Below are 19,907 nucleotides of genomic sequence, written 5' to 3' on the forward strand. Positions count from 1 at the left end.
GAAAAAAGAAATTCGGTGACGAGTTTAGTTAAAATAAATGATTTAGTACAGGTGTGCTTAAATTTTGATAAGTAGAAAAAGCAGGAATACGGAAAAATAGTGAAAATATAAAATACTTATTATGGGTTTGAAACTTGGTGTGTGGGTATAAAATTACAAAAGAAAATGTTTTTATCCTTTGATATTTTTGGATATTTTGAAGAATAATGTCATTTTTCGATGTTTCTTTTTTTAAATGTCAATTTTGACAGGTTAAGGAAATCACACGACCTATTTTGTAGACGCCATTTGACATCATGTCGTAAGCAAAATCTACTGCCAAAATCAAATTTCACATAAAACGATAAATAAAAAAGTTTCCCATTTGATGCGGACTTTATCGGTGACACTGTATATATCTTGTACTATAGCAGTTATCAAGGCAAATATTATTGTCCATTTTTATGCTTAATCCATGGATTCGAGCGATCTAATTATTGTATATTTATTTGTTTGCTGGGTTTATTCTCAAAAAAAAAAATTAATGAATAATTACAGAACATTTTGTTTGATCATTCATTTTCTCAGGAAAATAAAGTACCCATATCACAGTTTATTGGTTTATTCGGCATTGAAAATGTATGTCATATCGGATCCATTCTGCTTGTTTTTGCAACATTGAGTTTCAACTTTTTCTTAGCTGACAGCTCGCGTAGAAACAATTCGTTTTTAATCGAGTTTAGTTTGTGTATGTTTTAAAAGTGTTTTAGAGATATATTTGAATATTAATATGGTGCATTCTTGTGCTGATTTTAATTGTGCGGAAAGACACAAGACAACAGAAAGTGTATTGGTTTATAAGTGAGTTATCTCATACATTGAGTTCAGGTTCCCAAAGAATAAAATGAGAAAGAAATGGGTGTAAGTATTGAAAAGAAAGAACTACAATCCTTCTACTTTCCCAATACTTTATTGAAATAATTCAAAAAGTGACTATAAATGAAAGAAGAACGAAAATATTGAATTTGATGACACAGTTTTTTATTTCAACTTGAAGTATTCTCCACAGAAAGTATTATCTGGAGTTAATACTGTTACTGAAAGTATGAAACCAAATCAATTAAATTTTATCATACGAATAATGGTATTATTATCTCAGAAGCTTTTGTTGGATCAGTTCGATTATAATCAATTCTGTCTATACTTGACCTCATTCAACCTTCCTCTCAAGATTCAACAGATTACTCAAGCTACTAAATTCAAGCATTATAGCTTGAATTTAGTAGCTCTATGACTCATTTGTGAATATAATATTATTTTATATTGACTCAACGTGTCCAACTGTGAGAAAATCAGAAATTTCCGAGTTATGGCGACGAAAACAATGGGTGACCGCCGATATCATTCACATGGGAAATAGTCTCAAAAATTTATTTTGGCTTGTTAGCAGTAGTGATGATACGAATATTCGGACATATTACAATTATTTGAAGGGTATACAGGGTGTCCCTGGACTTCCTCTTTTCCTCTCGGGAATGTATAGATGGGGTCAAAATATCACCAGTACTTCATATAACTTTTTTTCCTAAAAGTCTTCGTAACCAAGTTACGGGCCCTCGAAGTTACAAAATGAAAAATGTTTTTCTTTGATAACTTTTCAAGTGAATATTCAAAATCATCCAGATTTTGGTAATTGACTAAACAAATAAATTCCGTCGATGAGCTTTCATGCAGGAGTCAGTTGTTTTGCTACAAAGTCAGGAACGGACTACCCCCGATGGTCCACACCCCAAAACTTTGAAATGACAGATATTTTTCAATATTTTTCAACAAAATAAGGTTACTTGGACAATTTTATGAATAAAAGTACTCGTGTGGAAAGTCGATCGGAGCAACGAGTCTTGATAAAAATGTAGTTCTACTCGACGACATCAAACCCGCTCGTCCACCATTATTTGAAATGAATAATTATCAAAGCAGAAATAATAATAATAACGTTAATTCAACAACATTTATAACAGGAATAATACAAAGTATGCTAAAATGAAGTCGTAAACAAAAAGTGCAGTACCTATATGGAAGTTTAAGTCACAATTGTGATAGCAGATATTTTTTCAAAAGAAATATCAAGTTCTGTAGATTCGTGGTGTTTTTAAACTAACAAGCTACTCTACTATGAAATATCGAATTCATTCCATATTTTGTATGTACATAATACGTGTGGAATAATCACGTTTCGTGTTGATCAGTTATCTGAATCTCATGAAACTCAACATTCGAATGTTTCAAATTCTTCTTCACAGCTAAACTGTTGAGGAGTTTCACTAATAATTATAATTTTATGGGAGAAATTCTTTAACACGAATCTAAATTTAGCTGAAAAAAACGCACATCGGAAAAAATATTTACTATACTAATAAAAAGCAAACGAATGAACTAGAAAAACGGCTGCACATGATCAGGTGAAAAATATCCAGGGAATAATATTTCTTTCACAGATGTTGACAAAAAAACCTTTTAGAAAGTTTTGATAAAAAATGAGAAACTGGAATGCGATTTTGTTTTGTTGAGTGGTGCGTTGTCATATGAATATCATTGTATTGTCAATATTTTATAGGATATTTTGAATTTTTTTGATATGGCCGAACAGTTTACATTCAATGAATATGCAGATATGCATGTATTTTATGAACGAGCATTTTGTAATGCTGCAGAAGCTCGTCGTCTGTATTCCGAGCATTTTCCCAATCGAACGGTACCGTCAAGAGAAACATTCGAGCGTGTCGATCGCAGCTTGAGGGAGACAGGTATGTAATAATTGATAATTAATTTGAGCACGTTGTTTTATTTCGATATTATTGTAGGTACAGTTTTGCCAAAACGAGGTGGTGAGGGCGCTCCTAGGACTGTACGTACCGTTGTATTGGAGGAAAATATTTTGGAAGCCGTCGCTGATGATCCTTCAATGAGCATCAGAAATCTATCAGAACAGTTCCATACATCCAAGTCCACTATTCATAGAATAATTAGGGAACAACTGCTCCACTCATTTCACATCCAGAAGGTACATGCCATGACACCTCAAGATTTTCCAGCACGACTGGAATATGCCAATTGGTTCATGGATAGGCAAAGAGAGGATATGACTTTTATTAATCAAATTTTATTCACTGATGAAGCAGGTTTCAGTAGAGATGGAGTTATCAACTCTCATAATCTCCATATATGGGCCGAAGAAAATCCCCATGGGATATTGCAAACCAAACACCAACGGAAATTCAACGTGAATGTTTGGGCTGGTATCATAGGAAACCATCTTATAGGACCATTCGTTCTACAGGACCGATTGAATGGAGAACGTTATTTGGAGTTCATTCAGAACGATTTGAATGGACTTTTGGAACATGTTCCATTGCAAACCCGAAGAGATATGTGGTTTGTGCATGATGGCGCTCCTCCTCATTTTAGTTTGATTCTGCGTGACCATCTGAACCATATTTTCCACAATAGATGGATTGGTAGAGGTGGGCCATATTCATGGCCATCGCGGTCTCCGGATTTAAATCCATTGGATTTCTTTCTGTGGGGGCATCTAAAAAGCCTTGTTTACGTTACACCTATTCACACAAGAGATGCATTGTTGAATAGAATAACAATACATTGTGAAGCCATACGAAACGACCCTGGAATGCTATTTCAAGTACAGAGAGGGTGTCTTCGCAGACTAAGAAAATGTATAGAGAGAGAAGGTGGTCATATCGAGCAGTTTCTGTAGCGGATTTTTCATTTCTGTTTGCTCTTGAGGCTCTTGAGTTTCGTTAGTTAAACGTGTTTGCATTATAAAAATTCGTTATGAACATTTTACCTATCATTTCCATTTTCCTTAAAAACCAATATTTTCGAATAATGGTAGACATCTCAGGATAAATGTTGTTGAATTAACGTTATCATTATTATTTCTGCTTTGATAATTATTCATTTCAAATAATGGTGGACGAGCGGGTTTGATGTCGTCGAGTGAAACTACATTTTTATCAAGACTCGTTGCTCCGATCGACTTTCCACACGAGTACTTTTATTCATGAAATTGTCCAAGTAACCTTAATTTGTTGAAAAATATTGAAAAATATCAGTCATTTCAAAGTTTTGGGGTGTGGACCATCGGGGGTAGTCCGTTCCTGACTTTGTAGCAAAACAACTGACTCCTGCTTGAAAGCTCATTGAAGGAATTTATTTGTTTAGTCAATTACCAAAATTTGGATGATTTTGAATATTCACTTGAAAAGTTATCAAAGAAAAACATTTTTCATTTTGTAACTTCGAGGGCCCGTTACTTGGTAACGAAGGATTTTAGGAAAAAAAGTTATATGAAGTACTGGTGATATTTTGACCCCATCTATGCACTCCCGAGAGGAAAAGAGGAAGTCCAGGGACACCCTGTATACAAGCGTAAATTACATGATGCAAAGTATTCATTCTACCAACTGAATCTTGATAACAAGAATCAGCGACAAAAGCAAAAAGAAATATGGAATTTAGTTAGAAACAAAACAGGCAGGTCAAAAAAAAAGTTGAACTGGGAGATTGAATTGAACGGTGAATATATAAATGACAAAAATAAAATTGTGAATGTATTTGGAAAATATTTCTCAACAGTAGCAAAATGTGAGATTGAAAAACATTTCGGTCTATCTTCGTTCACAGATTTTACAACCATGTCCGTGCATCATACATTTTTCTTTTCACCCGTTCAACCAAGTGACATTTGTGAAATTATTCTGTCACTCAAAAATACGAACTCGGTAGGTATTGACTGCATATCAACAAAACTTGTGAAAAATATGAGAATTTCCTGATAAGATGAAAATTGGTTTAGTTACTCCTCTACACAAAAATAATGAAATTTATATAATTGAAAACTACAGACCAATAACAGTACAAACAGCACTGTGTAAAGTTTTTGAGAAATGTGTTCATTCTAAAATGCTGTCATTTATAGAAAAATTTGATATTATTTCCAAACATCAGCATGGGTTTTGCCCAGGTAGGTCAACTGAAAGTGCTGCATATATTTTTTTCAAGTACGTTTATGACGCACTGGACCAGAGAAAATATGTTGGGGCACTTTTTTTTACCCCTTGGCTTCAGGGGTAATTTTCTCCTGTGGTTAAAATCGTATTTAACATTCAGAAGAATACATGTGAAAGTAGAAGAAAAGCAGTCTTTGTCATATAATATGGATTTAGGTGTTCCGCAAGGATCCATTTTGGGCCCACTAATTTTTTTATTGTATGTAAATGATATGCCAAACCATATTAGTACAGATTCTGTAGTCTTATATGCTGACGACTCGACACTTGCCACTGATGCAAATAGTCCTGAGGAACTCCAGGACAAACTCAACAAATTATCTGTAGAATTCACAAGCTGGTGTCGCAGGAATTCTTTAATTGTAAATTCGAAGAAAACTGTTTTGTTGCAGTTCCATTACAGAAACCAGAGAAAAATAAAAAATTTACAGGTCAAAGTCAATAATGATCTCATCAACTCATCAGAAAAAACTAAATTTCTTGGCATATGCATAGATAGTGTTATGTCATTTCAATCTAGCATTAATCAAGTGAATAATAAACTTAACAGCGCATACTATGTCCTAAGACAGTTAACTTCAATTTTTAATAAATCTCAGCTGTTAAATGTTTATCATGCCATATTCTATCCTCATATTTCCAACAATATAGCAGTGTGGGGCTGTTCTTCTGATATGAACAGAATTTTTGTCTCCCAAAAAAAAGTTATTCGTTTGATATTCAATATTGCCTATAGAGATTCGTGCAAACAAATTTTTATTGAAAATAGAATCATGTGTTTACCTTGTATATATATATTTATAAATGCGTTTGTTTGTTTATGAAGAAATATGACACGCACCTTCAAAACTCAGATTTTCATACCTATCCTACTAGACAAAAGAATAAAATCAGATTAAAAAAGCACTCGACTGCATTTTTCGAAAATTGCCCTTCCTATGCAGGGACAAAATTTTATAACAAACTTCCGGTTGAGGTACGGACGGAAGAAACCCCAGGTATTTTCAAAGCAAAACTGAAAGAGTTTTTGATTTCCAGATGTTTCTACAGTGTCGTCGAATATGTGAACAGAAGTGATTGAAATGCTCATATGTGTATTGCTTATGTGTATTGTTTAAGCATTTTAAAAGTTTTAAAAGTTTTAAAAGTTTGTTCAAAATTTTAAATCAAAAATTTCTATGTTTATTGTTTCGTCATATCTGTATTTTGAAGTTTATTTATCTATATTTTTCACTGACTTGTCCTATATCACATTGTGATCCTAAAGGAATTAATAAAGTTATTATTATATTATTATTATTATTATTAGAAAGAGGTATTTATGTAGTATGTAGGAATCGTTTTTTTTTTATAAATTGCAGTTGTACAGATTCAGGATTGTAGAATAAATTGAATATTTGAAATGGTTTTTTAATCCAGTTTGCTATATTTTCTGATTTTCATAACTGTATTCATTTACTACTGTATAAAATCATAGTTTAGGTAAATATTTTGTGATGTATTGACTTTGTGTACTGATTTTAGATATAGAACATTCCATGTGGAGAATTTTTCATTATTTGAAACGGGTTCATATACACTTCCATAATTAAATTGATAGTTATAGGCTCCGTAAATTTTACGATTCGGCAATGTAGATTATTCCTATTGTTCCTATTGGTAAATTGAACAAGAAGCGGGACTAGGATCGTGACGTCACCACCCTACCACATTCGATTTTTAATAATTGATTACGGGAAAACTACGGTACATAGAGAGATGAAACAAAGTGCACTGTTTTCCAATTTAAAATTTTTATCAAGTGAACTATAAACCAAAAATCATGGAACAAGCCCATTCAAAGTCTTGTACCTCAGAAAAGAAGCAACTCTCTAAACGACCTAACAAATCACCATGCACGAAGCAACTTGTGAAGCTGACGAATAAATACAAAAGAACAATCTCATTAGTAGACAAGCCTATAGTCCGTTCATAATTTGTTGATAGCTCACTGCAAGTTTGACCCTCATTAGAGAACTGAAATACAGAGAGGACAGCTAATATGATATAATAACAAAAACCAAACTAAAACTGGCAGTTTAAGATGTTTTCGACTAACCCACCTTGTATCTGAAGAAATACAATACAGCTATAAAACTTTTAATCCGATTATGTAGGTATTTTGAGTGGAAATGAGTGACCAGTGTCGTAGAGTATATGATTAAAACATTAGTTACTTTAAATAAATAAATATATTAATATTCTTAAACTGTAGGTACTGTAAACTGTATTTTTATTTTAAAAAAATTTCTTTATTTTATTTAAAAATAATAAGTTACTTGCAATTTGTAAAAGATACATTTATTTAATTAATACCTATTTTTAAATGATATAAACTACGATTACTTACAAAACTATTCAAATTCAAAATAAACAGGATCATCTTCGGAATCCGAGTCGTCTTGCAGGTTAATAATTAGCGGTTGTGTCTCTACAGTCGCATCAATTATATTGTCAAGATCCCACATTTTTTGTTCTTCTTCTATTGCATGTCTTACTGCATCTCGCCAATTTTGTTCTGTAATATGTTGTAAAGACTCATATAACAATTCACGTACAGCTTGTATTTTATATGACGTATTTTTTCTAGCCACATAGCTTTTCATTTGTGCCCAAATGAGTTCAATTGGATTTAATTCGCAGTGGTAGGGTGGAAGTCTAAGGACTGTGATGTTTCGTCTTCCCGCCATTTTGTCAACTACGTATTTCTTTAACTTAGATTTGTGTTGCCGGGCAATTTTTAAAAGTTCTGCTTTAACCATTCCATCTTCGTAAGGCAGGGACTTATTCCGCAGCCAGTCAATGATATCCTGTTTCTTCCACGCAGTCGTTGGAAGTCTTTCAACTAGTCGTGAATGATAAGATGCATTATCTAATACTATAATTGAGTTTGGTGGTATATGTTCAATCATCTGCTCAAAATACTCTTCGAAAACATCAGCTGTCATCTCCTCGTGATAGTCTTTTGTGCTTTTGGATTCAAATTCCATATATATATTTTTATCTGTCCAAATTTTTGTGAGAGTATGACCTGCGTTTACCCACGTTTCGTCCTGATAGTAAATTGGCCTTCCTTCAGCCCGAAATTTTCATATAGATCTTAGATACTTTCTTCTCCAACATATTATCTCTTCCCGGTCAATCAAAAGTGATTTTCGGTCTGATTTCTCCCACCGGAAATTTAATTCTTTTAAAACTTGCCACAATTTGGTTCGTCCGACATGAGGCAAATCCGGGTCGTCCTCTAACTTCTTGTAAAATTTTGTTTAAGTTGGGTATTTCTTTTTTGTAAAAAAATTCGTGAATTTTCCTTCGAATACCATTTTTGGCAAATTCATCAATTTCAATAGGTTTTCTCCCCCTCTTTAAGTATTCGTTTGTATTTGGGTTAGCTATACCTTTTTTTTTCTTTCTGATAGGAACCTATATATTGTTGACTCCCCTACGCCCGTCATGTTGGCACAACTCTTGATTATGTTCTGAACAGTGTTTGTGGGATTCTGAGAAACCAGAGCATCGTGAACGTTCAAAACAATAGTCTTCTCTCTTGGTGAATAGACAGACTTACTGACTGTACGCAACAGTACCGGTGTAAAACTTGATGATGTTGATGATGATGACGAAGCCATCGCAAGCAATCAAACAAAACAAGCAGGAACGAAAGGTACGTATATGTTTGTAGGAATATGAAAAAAAGTTACTCACGCACTGCACAAAATTCGCAAAATAAATATTAGAGACGTTAATTACTGCCGTAGACGCCGAAACACCAACGAGCCGTAAATTAAATGCGATTAAAAAATGTACTAAACCAAAAATTATTTTCGTTCGTAACAACTTCACCCTTTCAAGGCAAGTTTCGAATATAAACTGAAGCTTTATATTTAATGAATAAACACCTCAGGAACCTCCGCCTATGATTTTACGAGTTTTACGACCGTTTTATGACTTGGGCCCTCATTTTGTGCTATCGACAAATTATGAACGGACTATAGTTAACCAAAAGAAAAAAAACAAATTTCAAACTGGTTTCCGAACAGATTAGTTCACTCAACCGATCGCCCTTGCATAGTGTTTTGGCTTAGAATTTCAGTTTCAACAAAAGTGATAAAAAATTATCGTCTCAATAATATATTCTGAAAACTTCAGCATTTTAAAAACAGTTTTGCAATAGCAATCGATAGCAAGCATTCCAAGTATTTGAATACCTTCCTCCGTTACAATAAATATTCAACTAGCCTCTTATCACCGATTGTTGAACGTGAATCTAGTAACGGATATAACATTTGGCGAACAATATTTTTCTTCATTGTGTACGGTGCTCGCGAGTAGCCGAAGTAAACAACGTCATTCGATGAAAATTATAGCCCACGAGTGATACAGAAAGTGGTAAGTCGATGAAATGTATCATCTAGTTATTCTTATTGTGATCTTTGTGACAGTGAAGGTGGTATGATAATGCACAGGTTTGTGCTATTAATTGAAATGTCAACGTTTTCTCTTAGTGCTGGAAATGACATTTCTTCTGTACCGTTGGCAGATTTGAAATCTTTCAAGGCCGTGCCCAGAAGGAGGGGTCCGGATCCTCCCCCCGTCCGAGGCTAAACGGGTTGGCTCTTATGGCAATTCACGCAGAAGTAATCATCCCAACTGATAATAATAATAATAATACTAGCCTTTACTACCCAACAGTTGAAAACAGGGTTAACTAAGTATGTTATAAAAGTAATAGAAAGAAAGAAAGAAATTTATTCATTCATGGACCAACTACATGGTATCGAACATGTTAATTTATACTTATAAATATGTAAACAAACAAACATGTAAAAATACATTGAATACATATAAACATCCCAACCAGAAAAGTTGCTTTATAATTCCATGGTGTTGCAAAAGTTTTATTTTATTAGTATTTTACAATTACTTCCAAAATGCTAATTGATTGTATTAGATGATCGGTGAACACAATACAGTTGTAGGCAATTAAAGTGATTTATAAATTTGTCATAGAAATGTTTATGAAATAAAATTAAAAAACCATTATTAAATAGTCAGGAAATTATCACAGAAACGTTTTTACAACTAACTTATGAAACTTATTTTCCTAAAAAAGTGAATTGTTATATAGCAGTTTTATAACACTTTCCTGCGAGATTTTTATGATAGTTATAAAACTATTTCAAGCTTATTTTATAATTGTTTCCTGTAGCTTTAATGAAATTATTTTATTAAAATTCTTTCAGAAACAATTTTATTTTCATTACCATATTGTCACTTCAATGATAAATAATTTCCCAACTATTTTATAGCATGGTATATTTACTACAATTCAAAAACACTAATATAACTGATATAAAATCAAATTGCTTTTGCTAATATACAGGGTGTCCCTGGACTTCCTCTTTTCCTCTCGGGAATGTATAGATGGGGTCAAAATATCACCAGTACTTCATATAACTTTTTTTCCTAAATTCCTTCGTTACCAAGTAACGGGCCCTCGAAGTTACAAAATGAAAAATGTTTTTCTTTGATAACTTTTCAAGTAAATATTCAAAATCATCCAAATTTTGGTAATTGACTAAACAAATGAATTCCTTCGATGAGCTTTCATGCAGGAGTCAGTTGTTTTGCTACAAAGTCAGGAACGGACTACCCCCGATGGTCCACACCCCAAAACTTTGAAATGACAGATATTTTTCAATATTTTTCAACAAATTAAGGTTACTTGGACAATTTTATGAATAAAAGTACTCGTGTGGAAAGTCGATCGGAGCAACGAGTCTTGATAAAAATGTAGTTTCACTCGACGACATCAAACCCGCTCGTCCACCATTATTTGAAATGAATAATTATCAAAGCAGAAATAATAATGATAACGTTAATTCAACAACATTTATCCTGAGATGTCTACCATTATTCGAAAATATTAGTTTTTAAGGAAAATGGAAATGATAGGTAAAATGTTCATAACGAATTTTTATAATGCAAACACGTTTAACTAACGAAACTCAAGAGCCTCAAGAGCAAACAGAAATGAAAAATCCGCTACAGAAACTGCTCGATATGACCACCTTCTCTCTCTATACATTTTCTTAGTCTGCGAAGACACCCTCTCTGTACTTGAAATAGCATTCCAGGGTCGTTTCGTATGGCTTCACATTGTAATGTTATTCTATTCAACAATGCATCTCTTGTGTGAATAGGTGTAGCGTAAACAAGGCTTTTCAGATGCCCCCACAGAAAGAAATCTAATGGATTTAAATCCGGAGACCGCGATGGCCATGAATATGGCCCACCTCTACCAATCCATCTATTGTGGAAAATATGGTTCAGATGGTCACGCACAATCAAACTAAAATGAGGAGGAGCGCCATCATGCATAAACCACATATCTCTTCGGGTTTGCAATGGAACATGTTCCAAAAGTCCATTCAAATCGTTCTGAATGGACTCCAAATAACGTTCTCCATTCAATCGGTCCTGTAGAACGAATGGTCCTATAAGATGGTTTCCTATGATACCAGCCCAAACATTCACGTTGAATTTCCGTTGGTGTTTGGTTTGCAATATCCCATGGAGATTTTCTTCGGCCCATATATGGAGATTATGAGAGTTGATAACTCCATCTCTACTGAAACCTGCTTCATCAGTGAATAAAACTCGATTAATAAAAGTCATATCCTCTCTTTGCCTATCCATGAACCAATTGGCATATTCCAGTCGTGCTGGAAAATCTTGAGGTGTCATGGCATGTACCTTCTGGATGTGAAATGGGTGGAGCAGTTGTTCCCTAATTATTTTATGAATAGTGGACTTGGATGTATGGAACTGTTCTGATAGATTTCTGATGCTCATTGAAGGATCATCAGCGACGACTTCCAAAATATTTTCCTCCAATACAACGGTACGTACAGTCCTAGGAGCGCCCTCACCACCTCGTTTTGGCAAAACTGTACCTACAATAATATCGAAATAAAACAACGTGCTCAAATTAATTATCAATTATTACATACCTGTCTCCCTCAAGCTGCGATCGACACGCTCGAATGTTTCTCTTGACGGTACCGTTCGATTGGGAAAATGCTCGGAATACAGACGACGAGCTTCTGCAGCATATTCATTGAATGTAAACTGTTCGGCCATATCAAAAAAATTCAAAATATCCTATAGAATATTGACAATACAATGATAGTCATATGACAACGCACCACTCAACAAAACAAAATCGCATTCCAGTTTCTCATTTTTTATCAAAACTTTCTAAAAGGTTTTTTTGTCAACATCTGTGAAAGAAATGGAACATAATTATTCCCTGGATATTTTTCACCTGATCATGTGCAGCCGTTTTTGTAGTTCATTCGTTTGCTTTTTATTAGTATAGTAAATATTTTTTCCGATGTGCGTTTTTTTCAGCTAAATTTAGATTCGTGTTAAAGAATTTCTCCCATAAAATTATAATTATCTCTGTGAAACTCCTCAACAGTTTAGCTGTGAAGAAGAATTTGAAACATTCGAATGTTGAGTTTCATGAGATTCAGATAACTGATCAACACGAAACGTGATTATTCCACACGTATTATGTACATACAAAATATGGAATGAATTCGATATTTCATAGTAGAGTAGCTTGTTAGTTTAAAAACACCACGAATCTACAGAACTTGATATTTCTTTTGAAAAAATATCTGCTATCACAATTGTGACTTAAACTTCCATATAGGTACTGTACTTTTTGTTTACGACTTCATTTTAGCATACTTTGTATTATTCCTGTTATAAATGTTGTTGAATTAACGTTATCATTATTATTTCTGCTTTGATAATTATTCATTTCAAATAATGGTGGACGAGCGGGTTTGATGTCGTCGAGTAGAACTACATTTTTATCAAGACTCGTTGCTCCAATCGACTTTCCACACGAGTACATTTATTCATAAAATTGTTCAAGTAACCTTAATTTGTTGAAAAATATTGAAAAATATCGGTCATTTCAAAGTTTTGGGGTGTGGACCATCGGGGGTAGTCCGTTCCTGACTTTGTAGCAAAACAACTGACTCCTGCATGAAAGCTCATCGACGGAATTCATTTGTTTAGTCAATTACCAAAAGTTGGATGATTTTGAATATTCACTTGAAAAGTTATCAAAGAAAAACATTTTTCATTTTGTAACTTCGAGGGCCCGTAACTTGGTTACGAAGACTTTTAGGAAAAAAAGTTATATGAAGTACTGGTGATATTTTGACCCCATCTATACATTCCCGAGAGGAAAAGAGGAAGTCCAGGGACACCCTGTATATATTTATAAATTTTCATTTGTTACCAAAAGGAATAAATAATTTTTTTTTACACATTCATGGTTGTGTTCAGATCTGGGAAAATACGCAACACAAGCTTTGCTTAGGCGTTTCCCAAGAACTGAACACCACCACTTATGTATTGTTATTTATTTATTCTTTAATTTTTTCAATCTACTGTAATTATTATTGAAGATATACTAAAATCTATTATAGACAACAATATGTATGTGGATTGAATAAATTGATTGATTGATTGAACTCCACACCGAGTCTGTATATTTTCTAACTGTCGTTGCAATGTATTACGGTCTTCGATAGTTTTGACAGGCAAATATATTTTTGTATTTTACTAGTTCGGACTTCCATTGTCTACTATATAAAATTATTTGACATACCTGAAACGACTAAAAAAGAAGAATTGAAAATGAATGATGACTGTCAGTCATCACCCGAAGACGATTGTAGATACTAACAATCGAAACGTCGTGAACTAACGTGACTTGGAATCTCTCCAACTTTTTATTTTTATTTTTTATCGACCTGTTTTTTTGGATATTTCTTACCTTCCACAATCTGAAAAATATAAAAATTATAATGGGGAATTTTATATAAGTGTTGAAGGGCAAACTTTTTAGTTTACCCCGATAAGTTACTGCGTAAAAATCAAAGTATTTTTCACAAAGAAAAATCTTCTATTCATCAGTAACTTGTCGTATTTGACAATTTTGCCTATCAAAAAAATGATTAAGGAATAATACTTATCTTTTACGTTTCGGAGGCCAAAATCTGCCTCCGTCTTCAGAAATTGATAAAAAATTCGCAGTTATTCCTTTTTTGATAGCTTATTTCTTTACTTCTTCGACAGATTACCAAGAAGTTTTGAAATATGAAATTATGTCAATGTTGTTGATTGACAACTGAAACATTCGATGTAGTACAAGGTACTCTCCGATATCAGTTTGTTGCCATTTCGCCACGATCCAAAGTTTTCTTCAAGATGGGTAGCCAAGTACGGTCTATTTCTTAGGAGCTATTCGAGATACAATTCTCTCCAGACATGAGAATATACGCTGATTCTTTTAGCTTACGTCTCTTAGAATGAGGCTCATTGGTAATCTTTCTTGTCCTATTCCATTCCACCCGATGTTCACCGTCTGATTTTAAAATGTGTTCTGATAATTTTGATCCTGTCAATTGTCATCGAGATTATATGAAAAATAGACAATGTTTGGGGTATGGTTGTTTATCTAAACAATAATTTATCACTTGGACAATATCATAAAAAGAAGTGAGAAATGATAACGACAAAATGCTCCGTGAATGTCGGATTCCAAAGATATTAAGTTATCTAGAGTGCACACTGTACTATAGAAACATAATATGTATTTTAGACGCCTACAGATCCAATAACCGTCAACGCATACTAGTTGATGAAGGTATTTGAACATACACACATCGGAAAACTCTAGGGATATTTTTAAAAATGGCAATAATTTTTTTTAGATCGCTTTCGGGAAAAAAAGTTGACGGGTGATTATTAAACGAATGTAACTTACAACAAAATTTATTAAATGGTCAAAAACACTGAGTGCGCATATAAGCAAAACTAAAAAAAAGGCTCTTCTTTGGCACCCCGAAAAAAAATCATAATACAAAAAAAATTGGAATCAGTACAAAGTATGGCCTCCACGCTGGTTTATTATGGCCCTACATCTATCGTGCATCGACAAAATGAGATTGTCAATGTCTTGTTGAGGTACATTTGCCCATTCAGCGAGTAATTCTTCGTATTTCACTCAAACATGTAGGTATTATGAAGAAAAACAACTACAACCCAGTACTTTGAAATGTGTAATTAACTTAGTAGAGCCCTACTTCAGCAAGTGCTGAAAATTTGACCCATTTGCTTCCATACAATAATACAGATTTTGTTCAAATCGATTCCTAACATTCTGTAGCATATCAGGTGTTATACTTCTGCACTCTGCTGTAATTCGTTGGCGAAGATCTTCTATGGACTCGGGCTGCATAGCAAAACATTTATTTTTCAAGTGTCCCCAAAGGAAAAAGTCTAAAGGCAATAAATCAGGTGACCTGGCAGGCCATTCGATGGGGCCTCTCCTTCCAATCCACCGTCCAGGAAACCGGTCATCTAAAAACTCTCTCACCGGAGCAACATTGTGAGGATGTGCTCCATCTTGCTGGAAATAAAGCCGATCATCATTATGATTTTGGTCATTTTCAATTATTTCTGTTATGAGAGGATCAATTGTATCTTCAAGCATGTTCAGGTAGACCTCACCAGTTAAATTCCCAGGAATGAAAAGTGGCCCTACGATATCACTACCTAATATGCCACACCAGACATTGATTTTTTGAGGATATTGGGTATGGACCTCTCGGAATAAGTGTGGGTTACTGTCATCCCAGTAACGGCAATTATGCCTATTCACAGCTACATTAAAAAAAATGTACTCTCATTGGAAAAGCGCGTATTGAATGATAGGTGCGGATCATCAATTAGTAGCTGGCTCAGTTGTTCACAAAATTGCAGCCTTCTATCAGGATCATCTTCATTAAGTTCCTGTACTGATTTAATTTTGTACGGATGAAATTTATAGGCTCTCAATATCCGTATTATGAACGAACGGGAGACACCTGAGGCTGCAGCAAGCTGACGGGTAGTTTGAGTATGATCCAATTCAACATGTCCCAAAACAGCAACTTCCACTGCTTCATTTCTGATCGGTTTCCGTGGCTGGTGTTTCACATTACAGACAGATCCGGTATCGACAAACTTTTGGACTAACTTGGCAACGTACGAATCATTCACATTTTTCCCGAGATGACTGTTATCAAAGAGGCGAGCAGTAAGTCTAGCACAACTATTATGTTGATAACAAAGTTTAACAATTTCAACTCGTTCAGGAATGGAATAAACCATTTTTACAGTAAAGTTGAAATAATTTCAAAAGCAACCGAACTGAATCAATGAACGTTTGCCTAAATTCTTTTTGTACACGTATCTGCTGTTGTTATTTGAACCAAAAAACGCACGAGAGAAATTGAGGAATGTAGTAGTGATAAAAATGCCGTTTTTTCCGCATTTTCATTAACACCAAAAATATCGAGTAAATGTTCTTGCTTTTTATATAATTATTCAAGTAAATACAACAAATTAGGTATCATTTTGGAAAGAGAATTTTGTGCCCTTTCAAATGATATATTACTCGACCCCACTTTGCCTTTAAAATTTTAGGGTTGTTACTCACCCTCGCTAGGGGGTTGAAGCCACAGGTAGAAAAATACATCTAAAATGTGTCCCCCCCAAAAGCAAAATTGACCTGTCCGAGTATTTTTGCGTTAAGTTACAAAAAAAGGAGAAAAGCAAGGTGCATACTTTTCGTTGGACCACTCGATATAAAATTAGACAATGGAAGTCCGAACTAATGAAATTCATCATGAAACAGTGTCAATCACCTACAAACAAATGTTCTTATGTTCTGGACGTATTTATCAGGTTCTTGTTATTTACATGTCTCTTTTCAGTTTATGTATCGCTTACTTTTTGTTATTTTATTTATATACAGGCCGTTTCTTTTATTATGTGGTAACATTGCTATATTCTAAATCGTAACAGATACGAAGACGATTAAATGGGAAAAATGGTAACTGTCATCGGGAACAATACGATGGTTGCAGAAAATTTACGGAAACTCTTATCTTTCTTGAGTTATAAGGGGAAAACAAAAAATGCTGTTTTTCGTTTTTTCCGAATGGAATCGTTACTTCGGAAAAGTAACGGAGGGAAAATGTTATTGTATTCAAAATGTGCTATGACGATCTGATAATAAATATTCCATAAAACGTTTCGTGTCAACATGGCCACCATCAACTTTTTTTTCAAATACGGACCTATCTTTTTTATCATAGATATTGATAAAGCAATAAATTCGTAATACAAGGATGTATACCTTTCGATATTTTCATAGCGTTTCATTTGAAATAACTACCGTCATTAGTGACAACAATTTCAAATTACGGTCCTGTCGTTACTTCTTCTGTAAATTGTTTTGATTTCTACAAAATATAATTCAGACAACCCAATGAATTTGACAGGTAGGTACCCTAACACATTGAAAATTCGTACTTTTTCATTTTGTAATTTTTTGTACAGCTGTAATCCGTTTTTCAAGGCCTATTTCTCCCAAATCAATTATAATTCGTAATATTGTAACGAATTAAAGAATTAAGAATTACAATATTTTTCATAATTCTCAATCTTGGAAGTAACGAAAATATCAGTTTTTGCTCTAAATTAGATTGTTGTATAATTTGGTATCATCAAATAGCATCTCAATCCATTTACCATCTCTTGAACACGTAAGCTAAGCTTGATTTTTATGGCAGAAAAAATGAATGCGTTGTTGATATCTGTTGAGAATTGTCAGCCGTTTATGAACCTATCAAATATGTATTCAAATGATGAAAGGACTGTTATGCTATTTAGTTATGCAAAATCGAATAGAAATCCTCCCTTGGCAAAGAATATCTATTTTTTTATTGATTTGGCCGTTACTTGATGAAGATCCATAGTAATTTCATAAACTACACCTTACGAATTGATATCCACAAAGTTTATTTGAGAAATATATCACGGCAGGTTTCGCTAACACGGTAGCTCCTTGAATAGTGATTTGAATACTACAAGTTGCTTCTTACGCTAATATGTATATACCACAGGTAACTACAATTGAGAATACCTTCATGAAATTACGTAATATATCTGAGGTATCTTTTCAATTATGATCACCTGAAGCTTATGTTTCAGGTGATGCAACAATAGTAAGGCAACAGTTAGATGCAATATTCCCAAGAAAATGGATTGGAAACAATGGACCTATTAACTGGCCAGCTCGATCCCCAGATCTTACTCTTTTAGATTTTTTGGTATTGGGATACATGAAGGATAAAGTTTTTTCAACACCAAGTACAGCTATCGACTATCATGCTGGAAAATTGCCACAGAAATTGTCTGGACCGAAAACTTATGTGCATTCAACAAAGAGGTCGTCAATTCGATCATTTATTGTATTGATTTTCTGTAGTGGTTTTATTTTTCCCAACAGTTCATGTTGAAATAAATTGTTTTTCTGTTTCATTGTTGTCATTGATGATGGTGGTAATTTCAAATGAAACGCTATAAAAATATCAAATTTGATATACCCTTGGATTGTGAATTTATCGCTTTATCAGTATCTGTAATAAAAAAGATAGGTCCGTATTAAAAAAAAAAGTTGAAGGTGGATATGTTGACACGAAACGTTTTATCGAATGAATTTCATTAGTTCGGACTTCCATTGTCTGATATTATATTAAATGCTTTGAAGTCTCTGAAAGAACTGTTCATTATAGCTGAAAATAACAATTATACAGTGTGACCCATTTTTAATGAAAACACCCCCCTAAAATTTGAAGTTGTAAACCGATTCTAATATTTTTTTTTGAATGTCAAGTACTAAAAGGTCTACCTTGGGACAAAATTTGAAATGTTTATTGAAGTTTCAGGGCATACTACGATATTTTTTCTTAGTCGAAAATCGGGATTTTTTATTAGCGATTTTTTAATTGAAAAAATCACTACGCCACTGGATTCAGAGTGCCTCTGAAAAGGTGTGACCAGAATTTCATGAAAAAATATTCATTATTAACAAAGTTATGACAACTCAACAATTCGAAAACTCACACAGCCGCCAGATGAAAAAAAAACAAATAGTTTAAATATTTTTAATGAAAATAACGGAATTACATTCAAGTTTTCACGAAAATTAACTAAAACTAAGACCTAATATTTCAATTTAAATCTTAGTTGCCATGGAAATGATATTATAGTTTGACACTGGCGAAAGATTTAAGTACTATTGTCAACAATATTCACCTTACAGTTCTTCGAATTATTTTGTGTCATGGCTGCAAGATTGAGCGTAAGAGAGAAAATTGAAATCGTACGCCTTCCGGGAGATGACGTTAGAAGTGCTAGAGAGGTTTGTAGAGTATGTAATGAGAGACATCCAGATCGTCCTCGTATTAGCTGCGGTACGGTAAATAAAATAAATAAAATATTCAATGAAACTGGTGCAGTATCAAAAATGATGTTAAAAAGTAATCCTGTACAAAGACGAAACAAGAATGACAGGAATGGTCAAATCATTTCAGATTATTTCGGAAATAATCCTAATGCCAGTATAAGGAATGCCACTTTAGAATTGAATATTCCACGAGAAACTATTCGGAGATGTATCAAGGCGAAGAATATTGAACCTTTCAAGACAAAATTTTCACACACACTTCAAGAAGGCGACGAAGCGATACGCTTGGAATATTGTTTATGGGCCCAAGGGGAATATTTGAACAATAGAAATTTCCTAAAAAATATTTTATATACCGACGGAGCCACTTTCACTACAAATGGAGTAGTGTCATCACAGAATTGTCGTTATTG

At 33.7% G+C, this 19,907-nt stretch overlaps 1 protein-coding gene across 2 annotated transcripts in view; it reads left to right on the forward strand.

Annotated features, from left to right (window-relative positions):
* Positions 1-868: 868 nt before the first annotated feature.
* The window catches only part of LOC111513369 (aquaporin AQPAe.a), a 100,082-nt gene continuing 81,043 nt past the window's right edge, over positions 869-19,907 (forward strand). Inside the window, exon 1 of one of the 2 annotated variants that reach the window (XM_074176657.1) lies at positions 869-900. In XM_074176657.1, coding sequence (XP_074032758.1) covers positions 884-900 — 17 coding nt within the window. In that variant the 5' untranslated portion in view covers positions 869-883. Of the gene's footprint in view, positions 901-9,354; positions 9,498-19,907 lie in introns of those variants that run through there. The other variant, XM_074176658.1, reaches the window with a different exon arrangement.

The sequence above is a fragment of the Leptinotarsa decemlineata genome, unplaced genomic scaffold (genome assembly GCF_025532065.1).
Source record: "Leptinotarsa decemlineata unplaced genomic scaffold, Ldec_3_MD MMD2_tig00001973_RagTag_RagTag, whole genome shotgun sequence".
Taxonomy (NCBI): Eukaryota; Metazoa; Arthropoda; class Insecta; order Coleoptera; family Chrysomelidae; genus Leptinotarsa; species Leptinotarsa decemlineata.